The sequence below is a fragment of the Trichomonas vaginalis genome, chromosome II, assembly GCF_026262505.1.
Source record: "Trichomonas vaginalis G3 chromosome II, whole genome shotgun sequence".
Classification (NCBI taxonomy): Eukaryota; Parabasalia; order Trichomonadida; family Trichomonadidae; genus Trichomonas; species Trichomonas vaginalis.
In genome coordinates, this window is record NC_067204.1 from 11,393,824 (window position 1) to 11,408,937 (window position 15,114).

The following is a 15,114-nucleotide window of genomic DNA, read 5'->3' on the forward strand; positions in this document are numbered from 1 at the left end:
CAAAAATTATTTTTACAAAATATTGACTTAAAATTATAATTCTTATTAACAATTATTCTCGAGTATCGCCGATATCATAAATATTTTACGATATTTTCTTTTTCATTTGTCATATATATACTATGATATGACTTGGTTTAACAAATTCTTTAATACAGCTCTTGTGAAGTGTTATTACCATTGAAATATGCTTATTTGAGCAAATTATTTTTTGAATTTCGAAATTTATGTTTTTTTAGGATATAAAAACAATTAGTTTGGTTCAAATAAGATAATAATATATAAGAATCTTTATTTCTAATCTTTCTCTATAATTTTACTATTCATACTGGAGTCTGTTTCTCCACGTTGCTTGTTCAAGTATCTTGAGATCTTTCCGATAGCAGATTTGAGCAAAGCAACGACCTGGTTTACTTGAATTTCCAATCTTTTTGCGCATTCTTCTTCATCGGCCATCTGTTTGCCCATGATGAGGAGAGCGAACATTTCTGTCCTTGTGAGCTTGATTGGAGGGTTGTCTACGAAGATAAAGTCGCAAACAGATTCAAGTAAGTGTTTGACGGCTCCAATTCCATCTCCCGACCATCTGGAGAGTTTCTTTACATCGATATCTGTCAATCTTGCACGACCATCTGAATCCTTTTCTGATGGAGGAGGTGGGAACATAATTTCTTCGATGACGAACGGAGTTACGTCTCTGAAGATGGTTGGCAACAATCTGTAAACGTTGGACTTGAATTCTGTCGTGAATTTTGGCAGCCATTCCGTTTCTCCGATTGGTCTGATAACAATTACGGAATGTTCACCGGTAACTTCGTTTGTTTCGCGGGAAACGTAAAGAGGAACGAATCCTCCCTTCCTCCAGAAGTGGGCCAAGTCTCTTGTCAGACCAAATGAGACACCCATGTAATCAACTGGCTCAGGAGCGATCGCTGTGAGTGGATACATGAGGGTCTTGGCATTTGGTTTAATTTTTGTGTCCACAACTTCATGGCCGGAGTAGTATTGGACAAGTTTTTCAATTGCAACCGAACCATAGCCTTTCTTTTGCATTTCTGGGTTAACAGCGATTCTTACAATCCTTACGCCTGTCAACTGTGCAAATTCTGGCTCTTCAAAGGCACGAGCGATATTCCATGGAATGAGATCTCCATCTCTACGGCCTTTTCCGTTCTCCGCGTTAGAGAATTGTTCATCGCCGATCTTTCCTTCAAGAGCTACTTGAACGAAAGCGATGATTTCTGGGATTCCTTTTCCTGTAACAGTTTTCATGTTGATTAAAGCGAAAATTCTGTGGTTCGGAGAGTCGGCCATCAATGTCAAGTCATTTGGAGTGTTCTTGTAATGGCTTTCCACTGAAAGAGAAACTAATGCGCGAAGTAATTCTTCACTTCCACGGCTACCGTTGAAAAGAGCATCTCTGTTGATGAGGAATAATTCTGTGTCCGATAATGCGGGGATTAAACTGCATTCCTGTGGATGTACGTCAAGTAATAATAAATTATGCAGCCAAGCTTCAATTGGATCGCCTTCTGCGTATCTAATTGGCTTTGTAAGTGTTGTCTGAGTGAATCTGGACTTCATCGTTCTCTGGAATTCCTTGAATAACTTCAAAGATAACGCTCTTCCTGTTCCTTCGTAGCCATCGACCGTGGATGAGAACAATGTGGTGTATGGACCCATTAATTGGCGGACAATTGGTAATGGAATGGCCGCAGCTTCATCAATCGCCAAAATTTCACATTGGCCAAGGTATTGTGTCATATTTGGTCGGACATATTGGACTGTCTGGCGACGACCATGCGATAAATGAACGTTTACGCGGGTAACGTATGGTCTTTCCTTGGAGGAAGTTGGATTTGACTTGACAACCTCGAAATCTTCGGATTCACCTTCTCTGAAGCCAAGAGCTGTAAGACCAACAATGACAAATTCAAAAAGTGCCGTTAAGTTGGCTATACTTGGAGCTGTAACGAAAATGTTGGAATATCCTAAAGCAAGAGCTGCAGCAAGCGAAAGCCCGATGGCGGCTGACTTGCCACGACCACGAGCGGCTGTAATACCGATGACTTTTCCAAGTTGGCGGTCTTTGATTGAATCAATAACTTTTCCGACAGTTTTAGCTTGATCTGCTGTAAGAGCTTTCTCGACAATAGATAATATCTGTTGCTTTTCATCTCTTTCGTGTTCAACTTGCTTCTTTTGCTTCTCATCTGTAATTTCTTCGAGACGTTCGTTAACTGATTCGATATCCTTAGAGTATTGGGCCAATATTTCTTTAAGATCGGCATCCTCGCTAATTGTTGAGTCTGGTTCGAAGTTTGGAGTAACAGAATCGAGAATATCAAATTCATCAGTCATTGCAATACAATTCTTGCATGATTTGAGGCTGTTATGGAATCTAGCGTTGAAACGTGATGCAACCTTGCCAAAAGCATCACGATTCATGCCGCGTTGATAGTCCATTGTAATTGTGTATAAATCATTGAGAGATTGCATGTCATCAAGAAGTAATACGATGAGGCCACCACCTGAGACTGTTTCTACTGTTCTTGCGAGAATGTTTGGTGTAAGAGATGAAAAATCTTGAAGAACAAGTATGTTGAATGTCTGGCCGAGGACACGATGGGACTCAGAATACTTAGCGAATGTAACTTGCTTTGAATTTGCAAAGAAAAGATCAAGTTCTGTTGCTAAATCTTCATTTAATGTTCCATTTTGTGTTTTTTGCTTGAGTTGACGATTTCTTTTTTCACGATTCGATGAAATGTGAAGTTCTTTGTGGTAACACCAAAGAACTTTGGAATTTGTTGACATCTTCTTCTGTAATAAAGTATTTATTGTTGGAATGCGATCTGTGCCGTGAGGACCAACAATAATTAAAAAGGATCTATGATTGCTTGAAATACCAGCAGAAAGAAGATCAAGAAGATTCTTTGGGATCTGTTTCTTGATTCTTGTTGCCATAAATCTATGTAAACTATTCAATTGAAATCCAAGACAAAGATTTAGTTTTACTTCTTCCATAGATTGGGCGAATCATAACAATTATATTTTCTCTAATAATGTACCCAAAATTTTAAGAACACAAAGGAAATTTCCTGATTTAAATTTTTTAAAACAAATTACTGAAAATAAGTTGCATCTATATCTTTTGTGATCATACACATCCGAATTTTTAAAAGAAATATGTAATTTATAAAAATTTTTTTAAACATTATTATATTGGGAGGATTGTTGTTCTTTGTGCAGCAATCTTTTCCTTTATACACTTTCTCTCTAAGAGCTCTTGTATTCTCTTGTTTTGCTCTTCAGCAACTTTCTTCTTATATTCTCTTTCTTCAAATGCTGCGCGACCTGGATCATAGCCTGCTGATGTCTTAGCAAGAACATCTCCGAGGTCTCTCTTCGGTCCTTCTGAAGGTAACAATGGATTTGTAAGTTCAACAACTTCCTGGGCAGCTTCGTAGATAGAAGGGACAAATTTATCGATAAGATGGCCCATTTTGAATACAACAACAGTAGGATTTGCAAGAATCTGATTTTTATCTAAAAATTCCCTTTCAATTTCATTTGCAATTTGAACATTGCACCAGTAAAATTCAGCATATGGGATTTTGTCTATATACGTTGGATAGACTTCATTTACCCACCTTCTTGGATCCTCATATTGAGTATTACATAAAGCACAAACAATTATTCTTGGAAAACACTGTGCCATCTCTTGAGCAATGTCATTTTGAGGTCTATTTGGTACTATTTTATGAATAGTGAAATATGAAGGATCATGAATTATTGATCCGATTTTGGTTGTTGCTTGGCGAACTTGTTGTTGAGAACTTGGATCAGCCCATACATGAACTGTTCCATTAATTGCATCAAGTTTTTGCTCTTCAACTAATTGAATTAAACGAGAAAGTGAAGTCTGAGATGTCATTATTTTTTTTAGTAAGAAAAATTTACCACTGAAAAAAAAATTTTTGGATTATAATTTGTGGTGTGCAGCGCCTGCAACTATTTCATTTTTTATGATAGCTGATTCAAGTTTGCAAATATTATCGATAAGAGTGTATCACTGACTAATATTTGATCTACACTCAAAAAGAAACAACTTGAAAGCAAATTCAACGACATTCTTATCCATTCAACTTCTATTTCGTAAATCCAAACGTTCATCAACAATAATATAATCTTTTAAATGGCTGAAAACAATTTAATGCGGTACTTTGGCTAATTAAAATAGCTTTACCATTTATTAGTTTTGAATTTCATTTTAGAAACGAAGCACATATCGAAATTCACAACACCATAATCACAAATCATAATGTATTTTGATTCTCTTTGATACAATTGCTCATCAATATTCAAATTTTTTATTAGTTAATTTTTCAATGAATTTACTGATCAATTTACCAAATTTCCTATTATTTAATATAATATTCGGCATTTCATTACTTAGAGATACATTTTTTATTCAAGATTTCATCTTTTCGCAAATTTACAGATCAAATCTTTCTATTTTATATAAAAATCAAAAGACAATAATATTATTTAAACATGATTTTCTTTATTCTTTATCAAAGTACTAGTTTTGAACCATTTGATTACAGAGATGAAAGTGAAGAAGTTCTTATTGGTTGTTCAGCGGGATTAATTAGTGAAATTGTTATTCCTCGAACTGTCAAAGAAATATATAGTGAAGGTGAATATAATTATGCCTTCAAGAATTGTAGAGAAACAATCACATCAATTAAATTTGAAGAAGATAATAAAATTATGAGTATTAGTAATTATAGCTTTTCTAAAACAAATATAGAATCAGCCGATCTCAGTAATTGCAATCATCTTACATTGCTAAATGGAACAGTCTTTCGTGATTGTAGAAGATTGAAATCAGTTTTACTTCCTCCAAATATTTCAAGTATAGGAAGTTTTTGCTTTTATTTTAATGCTTTAACATCAGTAGATTTACCAGATTCTGTAGAAACTATTTGTGATTGGGCATTTTGTTATTGTGGTTTAACAACTATAAAGATTTCAAAAAATTCTAAATTAAAAAAATTAGATTCAGATTGCTTTTTTGGGACAATTTTTTTAACTTTTTTCATTCCAAAATTCGTAAATGATATTTCCCCTCGAGTATTTAGTGGTTGTAAATCTTTAGAAAACATAACAGTTGATCCAGAAAATAAATAGATGAAATATCGTCTGATGTATTTAGTTATTGTTTTTGTTTGGAAAACATAACAGTTGATCCAGAAAATAAATGTTATAAAAGTGATTCTAAATCTGTATTTACAGGAACAGATAATTCAACATTATTTAGAGTTGTTCCAACATATTCCGGTGAATATATTGTTCCTAGTTATGTTACAAATATTTCCAGCTGGTGCTTCGAGAATGTGAATATTACATCCATTCAACTTCATAGCCATATTTCATGGATTGAAAATTATGCATTTTCTTATTGCACATCATTAACAAATATCATAATTCCAGAAAGTGTAACATCTATTGGAAATAGTGTATTTGCTGACTGTCATTCATTAACAAATATCACAATTCCAGAAAGTGTAACATCTATTGGAGAATATGCATTTGAATCTTGTACATCATTAACAAATATCACAATCCTAGGAAGTTTAACATATATTGGATATGGGGCATTTTATGACTGCGAATCATTAACAGAAATCATTTTCCAAGGTAATATAGAATTTGTTGGCCAATCAGCATTTGATGGTTGTGAAAGATTAGTCAATGTTACTATTTTCAATAATTTAAATACATTCATATCATGTTTCAATATTTATTTTCAACACAAAATGAATATCTTTGTTCCTTGTAGGCTTATTTTAAATGATGATTCTGAATGTGGATTTTCTGAGGTATTTCCATATGAAAGTAATTTATATATTACAAGTCAAACAGTTTTATCAGATAACTGTAAATATTTTTTTGGAGAAAAGTCAGTTCATGTTTGTTTTGATAACACAACTAAATTTTCAGATCAAACAACAATTGATGTTCTTCAATACATCTCTATTGAAAACATCTCCTTTCCAACATTCGCTCCTAAAACTATACATATCAATATTTGTTATGAGAATAGAATTTTCCATCTCATTAGTTTCTTTATTAATATTCATAAACATTATTCATCTTAAGAAACTTTTTTAAAATATACATATTGTATGACATTTAAGGTGTGTATAACCAAAAACAAACGCTTCCTATTCACATATCAGAATTGTTTATTCATAATGAGAATTAATCATACCTTTTATGATGTTGTAATTGAAAAATAAAAATGATCTTTATAAAATAAATAGATATTTATTAATTTGTTTATTTTCCGAAAAATCCTTTGATAACACTAAAATCGGATAATGCAGATTTGGTGAGCGTTTTCTTGCTTTCGTCGGATGAAATAACCCATTCTGTTTCGTCATCTAAGATATTTTCGTCAACTGTAGATGGAGCAGGGAATGAACAAAATGCACAACATGATGTGGGATCAAATGTTTCCGTAACACCGAGTGATGACAAGTGTTTCTTCAAACATTCAATGTGGAATGTGTGACCACACTTAAAAATAACACAACGACCTTTGAAAAGTGAATCCCAACAAATGTTGCATTTAGCTGATGCAGCCATGACAAATTTGTCTCGTGATTCTTTCTCTTTCTGAAGTTTGTTGTGTGCATTTTCGATACCTTTCTGCGCTGTAACACGTTCTTTGTGGTCGAAACTGATCTTTTCGTCCATCTCGTTCAAGAATTCGTCAGTAGGTTTAACTAATAGTTTAACATATGTTTCGTCTGGAATGAAGCGTAACAATGTGTCTAATCCAATGTCTTGTGTCTTGTTTTCAAGGATATCGCGTGCTTTATTAGAACTGTATTCCGGTGGTAAACTACGTAATAAATCACTTGCAAGACTTCGACGTTTAGAGATGTCTTTAGTTGAAAGAACAGCATTCAATGATGCATCTGCATCTGCAATAGCAGCACCACGGATGTCACCACGCGAGAACATTGCATCTGATGCAAGTTCGTATTCATGTGACTGAATCCAGTAACGAACGGCGAAGTTGTACCATTGATCTTTGTTAGTGTCTTTGTCTTTCAAAATGTCAATGAATTTCTTAGACATTCGGATCTTATCTTCACTCTTGCATTTAGTGATTTGGATGCTGAAGATCATGGATTGCCAGTTCTCTTTGATGATGTTTCGCTCAAGGAAAACTGGAAGATACTGGACAGCGTGTTCGCTCATAAGAACTGGAATAAGTTCTTTCTGGTCAAGAAGTTTGCGTTGGAATGTGACACGAACAACATCTTCCATTCGCTTGTCTGCAATTCGAAGAGCACATGTGGCGAAGTCGTCGCGTGGAACATTCTCAAGGATCTTGACTGCTTCATCAATGTCGCCTTTCTCAAGTGCACACTCAAACATAGTAGTTTTGGTACGAACATCGTGGATATTGACTTGTAAGCCAAATGTAGATGTACGTGTTTCGATCGTTTTAGCACTAAGGAAGTTCTGGTCAATCATACTTTGTGACCATTCGGTGAACAAATCAAGTTCTTTAGGAGTGTTGTTTTCACACAAGTATTGGATGTATAAGATCAATGCTTGGTGGGACAATAAAAGTTTAAGACGTTGTGATGTGTCTTTAGTTTCAATGTATTTAGTTAATAGTTTGATTCGTTGCATGTCTGACTTAGCAATGTATAAAAGCATAGTAGGTGTGAAGTTCTCTGTTGTCAAGTATGTTTCGTTGTTAGTAGCATTGAAGATCCATACAAAAAAACCTTGGATGCCTTCATACTCTTCGTTGAATTTGTAGCGTTTGAAGCCGTTCTCGTTGATAACATAAAAATGACATGTGACTGGATCAACACAGAAGATGTCTTCTGGATCCAGTGTAATGGATGCAATCTGACAAACTGGTTCTTGATGACTCTGTTTGTGATAAATGGAAACGGTGTTTTTGGTCTGAATAAAGATGTAATCTTTCACATTTTGGATTTGAAGAAGTTCACTATCACTAACAATAAGATCTTGGATTGGTTTCATGTTGTTCTTGTTAAGTGTAGAGTTAGGATCAATGTAAAAGAAAAACGTGTTGTATGTATTCGATTTCGATGTAACTGCTGTAAAGTAATCTACGTTCACTTGTCTGAGTTCTGGTGATAATGGAGCATTAAACTCCATCTTTTGACTGACATCTATGGTAAACTTGCCTTCTTGTGGATTGAAAAGTAATATATATGGATAATATGTGTAATTTGCGTTTGGAATCTTCATCTTCGACACCATTTGTAATAAAAATTTGTCGCCATTAAGATGTGAGATATGAATAGAGTGAATGATTTGATCTCGCTTGCCACTTTTTGCGTATCTATCTGTAAATTGCAATAATTGCTGATCATCTCTAGAATCAATTGAAAAATATGCAAAAATACCGGAATTATATGCTAAAAAGATATATGGCGCTTGATAACTTGATGGTAAAGCCCAACATGTCGCAGGGAGAGTAGAATCTGATGAAATTTTGCTTGCTACTAAAGAACGAGAATCTAAAACAAAAACTCCTTCTTTAGAAACTGCGCAACAGTATCTACCTGACGAATCAATGTCGATTTTCTTGCAGTCACCAACTTCGGAGAATAAATGAGTTTGAAGATTTTGAGAATCGCGGAAATTTATCAGAATCGGATGTCCAACAGTTGATATAGCCCAAAGAATATCGTTTTTAATATAAAAATTTGTCTTTGTATTAACTATTTGCTCTATCTGATAAGTATTTGCTAATATCAAAGACATTCAATATAAAAAAATGAAAAGACTAAGGAGTAACTAAAGAGATAAACTTATAAGGAATCAATTATATATCAAATAATCTCGAACAACAAAATAATCAAAATTATCAATCTCATTATTGACTTGATTTCACTTGAAAACGAATTAAGTGTCACACAACAAATAGTTTATCGTACTTAGTTTACATGAATACAATTTTAGAAATAATTGAATATCTTATGTTTACTCATATATCTATAATTACTTTGATTTTGTGCAGGGACTAGTATGTTTGAAGTATTTCTAGATTGGTGATAAGCAGATTTTATGTTATTTATTCAATATTTGGTTTATGGAGGAAGAGAAAAGAGAGTTGATGGATTATTTTGATGCAGAGATATTTAGAAATAGATGTTCATCAGTGCAATTTATAACGATGAAGTATTTCAAAAAAAAAAAGAAAAGAATGAAATTATTTAAGGCCACGAGCACGAGCCTGAGCAGCGAAAGCCTCAGCCATAGCTGCCTGTTGAGCACGGCCGTCGTTGTTAGCGAGGAGATCCATGATCTGCTTCATCTTGCCAACGAAGATTCCGTCGATTGTGTCCTTAAAGTTGGCAGAGTTAGATTCGACGAGCTGGCCGATGTTAACGATGTGGTCATTATCATTGCCCCACTTGGCCTTCTTGACTTTTCTGTCAGATGTGGAACCAGAAATTGTGAGTGGTGTTCCAATGCCGACATCAAGTTCAACATTAACGATGGCAGAGGATGTAAGTGTGTATGTAGCTGTTTCATCGGTTTCATCAACTTCGATTGTATCTGCGCAGTTGATTGAGCCCTTGATGTGCTCACCACTGCGAAGCTCTGTGTCGATTTCGTTCTTGATGAAAACACCGCATCCGAAGACTCCCTTATCGATTTCCCAGAAATAAACAGAGCAAATGCCGCCGTTGTAGTAAAGGTGTGTGTAAGCGCCGAAAGCTGTGTTAGCCTTGATTTCCATATTGCGAAGACGCTTTGGAAGCTTCTGGCCGTCTGGTAAACTTGGGAAGTATTTGTTGCTGATTGGTGATCTGTAGCTGTCGAGATCGCGGTTAAATTCGCATGCGATGTATGGGGCGTTCTTTACTTCATCCTGGACAATTTTGAGTGGTACATCAACTGTCTGAAGAATTTCGTCCTCCAAATCTGGTGCTAATGTAATAGAATCCTCACGACGGTGTTCTATTTTTGATGGCTGAATATGCCTGAGAAGCTGGTATACTTCCTTGATTTTGGAATCGTCACTCATGTGAAGTTAGAAAAGAATGTGAAACGGTTTATTTCAATTTCAAATCATGAATAAATTGTTTCTCATTATTAAAAATGGATTTGTACTAGGTCCTACTGTTATTATATATTAAAAAAATCAAAGGTACATTCACTATTTTTGACAAAATTTTAAATTTTCATGGGGTTGTAAATCTTATAATAACTAGATGAATAAGGAATGAATCCCAGTATAATGTGCATCATTATATTAAACACTATATGTAAGGCTAATGATTCTATTAACACTTATGAAGATCTATAGTATTTGAGCAGATAAATTTGATAATTTCCAAAACTCTTATATTTCAAAATTAAAGTGTGCGAATGCATTTAAATGAGAGCAAAAAGAGAATGATGCTGTTAAAACTAGGTGTTAATTTGCAATTATTTCGCATCACAAGAACTACCCAGTAAATTCGGCTATCTTTCTTTGCAATTATTCTCCATTATACATATAATATAATGGTTAGGGTTTGAAGAAAAGTTACTAGAGAATTATTGACTTTTGAAATAATGCAGAATTTTACTTGAAGAAATCATTAATTTATGAGTTCCAAATTGCTAAGCATGACGAAGGATCATTAAATTTGCTACAATTAAATACACTTATTGCAGAATTAAGATTTTTGAAATTAAAAGTTTGAAATATTGCCTTTTTGAATAAAAATTTAAATTTTATTATATAATCATGATAATATCTTATAGAAATTAAAAGAAAATATTTTAAACCATTCAAATATTTTGAATGTCTTATCAATTTAAAATATTAAAAGATAGCTTGATTTTATCATCATTAGTTGTTATCAAAGTTTTCTTCTTTTGATGAACAACAGTAAATGATTTGTTAATTACTTGTCTTCCTTTTTCGCAGCAAAATCGAAAGTTATGATGATAATCTTGCTGTCAATTTGAAACTCTCTGATTTACAAGTAAGCATTCCTTTGGAAAAGCAGTCCTATTCTGTTTTCAAGATATTTTAAAGCCTCCATTTCATACAATGCGCAGATCTATTCGAAATTGCAAGAACTCTCAAGAAAAATGCAGCAGCAAAGAAGATTCCATAGTTTCTAGCATCAAAAATTTACAACCTTAATACAACAGTTAAAGAGAAGCTCGAAAAGAAAATATTTAACCATAAAGCTGGAAACCATTCGATATCTACTATTGGATCTAATAAAAAGTTAATTATAACATATTTAACATGCTATTTGTTGACTTTGTTCCATTATATTACCATATATATCTTTTTGAAATCTAAAATATTTTTACGATTTTAACCATGTGTTGTTGAAACCATATATCAATCTTAGCTAAAGTATAGTTTATGAGTCTGTCACCATCTAACGTATGAATTTTCAAAAATGTCAAATATGTTCATTTTTTCTGTAGATTCAGCCATAATTTCACGTTGTTATACTATTCAACTATTATTTAATATTTTTATCGATTTAAATATATGATGAGATGCTTAGTTCTCCTGGAAATCGATTTTTAATCGCAATTTTAACTTTCCAAAAAAAATTCAAAAATAAAAATCCCTCTCAATTTTCTAAGTTTTATAACTCGCCAAATCTCTAGCCAAATTTTTTTGGCCCGTATAAATATTGTTAGGCACTATATAGGGATGCTATTTATCCTATTTTCATCCCATTTTACTGTTATCGCCTAGTGAATGTACCTTTAAAAAATCGATTAGGGGCATGTCAAATTTACATTTTTATTTCATAAAGAATCTCATTAAATTCCCTGAATTTCAGCATATATTGACTCGTAACTGCTGCGTTTTGAAGTAGAAACACTTATCACCCATGGTATATCTATCTTCAAGCTTTAATCCAAAATATGAACTCGAAATAATTTGATCCCAATAATATCAATTTCCAGAATCAAGTATTAATCGTATATATTTTATGCCAGATTCTAATACTGATGCATGCTTTCATATCATTATACCATTGAAATCTCAATATTAATTTATATAGAATTTATAGTCTAGAATATTACAGAGTATCCTAGAATGCAATTCATTTAAATAAATTGAAATATTCGCCATTTTTGTAAAAAATGGTATTAACAAAATAAACATTTTATTCAAGAAACAGCTCGTTTGCTAATGCTTATGAAGAGATTCATGAGATGGAAAAGTTTAGATGGATACCAAATATTGTTATGCAGTGTTTTAGGAGCTAAGAGTGCAATAGAGATATTTTCAATGGAAATATATTGAAGAACATCAATTGTAGTTTGATCTGAAAGTTTAATTGTGTTATCAAAGTGAACATGAAATCGCTTTTCTCCAAATAAAGCTCTAGATGAGTTTGATAAAACTGTTTGGCTGGTAATATATAAATTACTTCCATTTGGAAATACGGAGAAATAGTCTTCTTCATTAAAATCCTCTTCATCATCTTCTTCTAAATTAATTAAAATAGAAATAATAAACTTGCCTGGGATGTAGATATTCATGGGATTTTGAATATGTTCAAATGCGTTTCTTTTAAATGTGATAGTATTGATATTATTTAGGAATGTAATATTAGTTAAGCTAGTACACCGAGAAAATACACCATCACCAATATATATTACATTTTTTGGAATTATGATATTTGAAAGTGATCTACAGTCACAAAATGCCCCTCCAAAAATATGTGTTACTTTTTCTGGGATTGTGATATTTTTTAATGAACAATAAGAAAATGCTAGAACATCTATATAAATTACATTGTCTGGGATTGCAATACTTGATAACGATGTGCAAAAATAAAATGTTAGGGCGCCAATGCATGTAATATTCATTGGTAACTCAATGTATGAAAGTAAACTGCAATAATTAAATGCATTATCACCAATACATGTAATATTGTTATGAAGTTGAATAGATGAAATATTCGCTTTAAAAAAGCACCAATTAGAAATTTTTGTTACATAACTCGGAACAATATATTCACCTGAATATGATGATGCAACTCTAAATAACGTTGAATTATCTGTTCCTGTAAAAACATTTTTAGAATCACTTTTATAACATTTATTTTCTGGATCGACTGATATGTTTTCCAAACAAAAACAATAACTAAATGCATCAGACGATATTTCATCTAATGATTTCGGAATAAAAAATGTTGTAAATTTTGCGTTATCAAAGCACCCATAATATATTTTTTTCAAATTAGAATTTTTTGAAATATTTATGGTTGTTAAACCACTATATCTAAATGCATATTCATAAATAGTCTCTACAGAATCTGGTAAATCTACTGATGTTAAAGCATTAAAATAAAAGCAAAAACTTCCTATACTTGAAATATTTGGAGGAAGTAAAACTGATTTCAATCTTCTACAATCACGAAAGACTGTTCCATTTAGCAATGTAAGATGATTGCAATTACTGAGATCTGCTGATTCTATTTTTGTTTCATAAAAGCTATAATTATTAATACTGATAATTTTATTATCTTCTTCAAATTTAATTGATGTGATTGTTTCTCTACAATTCTTGAAGGCATAATTATATTCACCTTCACTATATATTTCTTTGACAGTTCGAGGAATAACAACTTCACCACTTAATTCAGATGAACAACCAATAAGAACTTCTTGATTTTCATCTCTGTAATCAAATGGTTCAAAACTAGTACTTTGATAAAGAATAAAGAAAATCATGTTTAAATAATATTATTATCTTATATTTGCTATCTAAAATGTTATTGTATTGAAATGAATATTATTCTATAAATGTATCGACAATTAAGCAACTTAATATGCAATTGCACAAAAAATGTACACATTTTAGCTATTGATATATTAGATATTTGATTATAAATTATATCTAATATCAAGACAAGGAATATAGTTTCATGTGATTCGTGATTAGCAGGTTGTGAAATTAGATTTGATTTCTGTTTCAAAAAAATATAAAATGAAAATTAAAGAAGGATAAAATGATAGGTAAAAGTGAACTAACTCTTTAGCATAGTTTATGTGATTATTTCAAAGATGTTATTACTTGCAATCAAAGTCGAATTTTCCAAAATAGTTGATGAAAGTTCGATCTTTTGTTTGAATTTGTCATGATAGTGTAATTCTTTGAAAGTAGACTGAGAGTGAGTCAGTAATTCATTCGAATGCACATTTTTGTAGGAGTTATCAACATTAAAAATGAAAAGAATTTTACGGGTGCGGACCACCCCAAAAATAATTTTTTGTTGATGCACTCTCAATTAAACTTTGAAATGTTTATTTTCATTCAATATATAAAAATCATTTTTTAAATGGCCAAAGTGTGGCCTTATCCAATCAAAGCAGCGGTTTTCGATTGTGATGGCGTTCTTCTTGATACAATCCCAATATATCGTAAAGTAAACAGTATTATCATTGGAGAAGAGTATCCAGATTGGCTTTTTAACCTCAATAATGGCCGAACAGATATTGAATCATGCAGAAACATAATCAACCACTACAAACTTAATTTGACACCAGAAGAAATGGTCAAACTTCGTTTCCAATATCTTGATAAAATGTTCCCAGAATGCTCACTTGTCCCTGGAGTAGAAAGGATCGTCAAAACTCTTAAACAGATCGGATTAAAGCTAGGTATTGCTACAAGTTCTTTAAGACACGATTATGAAAACAAAATTCAAAATCACAGAGACTTTGAAAAGTATTTTGATTATATACTTTGTGGTGATGAAGTTTCACATGCCAAACCAGATCCCGAAATCTTCCAAAAAGCTGCAGCACATATCTGTGATTTTCCACCCGAAAATGTTCTAGTTTTTGAAGATGCTGCATCAGGAATTAAAGCAGCAAACTCAGCAAATATGCCATCAGTTCTCTTATGGAGACAAACTGTTAAACCTGATGAATCCCTAAATAAACTTGAAGCGAAGCCAACACTTATCATTAATTCATTTGATGATTTCAATTTCGAATCATTCGATTTTGAGACAAAATAATGTATAATTAAAATAATATTCATGCATATGTTTGATA

General features: G+C 32.5%; 6 protein-coding genes across 6 annotated transcripts, besides 1 other annotated feature; 1 reads left to right on the forward strand and 5 right to left on the reverse strand.

Moving 5' to 3' along the window:
• Positions 1 to 297: 297 nt before the first annotated feature.
• Positions 298 to 2,967, reverse strand: TVAGG3_0526630 (N-acetyltransferase 10 family; the record flags this gene model as incomplete). Its single annotated transcript, XM_001315535.1, has 1 exon — positions 298 to 2,967. The coding sequence occupies one exon, from the start codon at positions 2,965 to 2,967 to the stop codon at positions 298 to 300; it is 2,670 nt and encodes an 889-aa protein (XP_001315570.1).
• Positions 2,968 to 3,220: 253 nt separating this feature from the next.
• Positions 3,221 to 3,937, reverse strand: TVAGG3_0526640 (uncharacterized protein; the record flags this gene model as incomplete). Its single annotated transcript, XM_001315536.2, has 1 exon — positions 3,221 to 3,937. The coding sequence occupies one exon, from the start codon at positions 3,935 to 3,937 to the stop codon at positions 3,221 to 3,223; it is 717 nt and encodes a 238-aa protein (XP_001315571.2).
• Positions 3,938 to 6,348: 2,411 nt separating this feature from the next.
• On the reverse strand, positions 6,349 to 8,832 carry TVAGG3_0526650 (vacuolar protein sorting-associated protein 18-like protein family; the record flags this gene model as incomplete). Its single annotated transcript, XM_001315537.1, has 1 exon — positions 6,349 to 8,832. The coding sequence occupies one exon, from the start codon at positions 8,830 to 8,832 to the stop codon at positions 6,349 to 6,351; it is 2,484 nt and encodes an 827-aa protein (XP_001315572.1).
• Positions 8,833 to 9,057: 225 nt separating this feature from the next.
• TVAGG3_0526660 (barbed-end actin filament capping) lies at positions 9,058 to 10,113 on the reverse strand (the record flags this gene model as incomplete). The annotated part of the gene is made up of 1 exon (XM_001315538.2): positions 9,281 to 10,102. One exon carries the CDS (start codon positions 10,100 to 10,102, stop codon positions 9,281 to 9,283), a length of 822 nt encoding a protein of 273 aa, XP_001315573.1.
• Positions 10,114 to 10,221: 108 nt separating this feature from the next.
• Positions 10,222 to 11,804: a mobile genetic element.
• Positions 11,805 to 11,862: 58 nt separating this feature from the next.
• On the reverse strand, positions 11,863 to 14,303 carry TVAGG3_0526680 (uncharacterized protein; the record flags this gene model as incomplete). Its single annotated transcript, XM_001315539.2, has 1 exon — positions 12,214 to 13,785. One exon carries the CDS (start codon positions 13,783 to 13,785, stop codon positions 12,214 to 12,216), a length of 1,572 nt encoding a protein of 523 aa, XP_001315574.1.
• Positions 14,304 to 14,377: 74 nt separating this feature from the next.
• Positions 14,378 to 15,089, forward strand: TVAGG3_0526690 (pseudouridine 5'-phosphatase protein; the record flags this gene model as incomplete). Its single annotated transcript, XM_001315540.1, has 1 exon — positions 14,394 to 15,077. The coding sequence occupies one exon, from the start codon at positions 14,394 to 14,396 to the stop codon at positions 15,075 to 15,077; it is 684 nt and encodes a 227-aa protein (XP_001315575.1).
• Between the last annotated feature and the right edge of the window lie 25 nt (positions 15,090 to 15,114).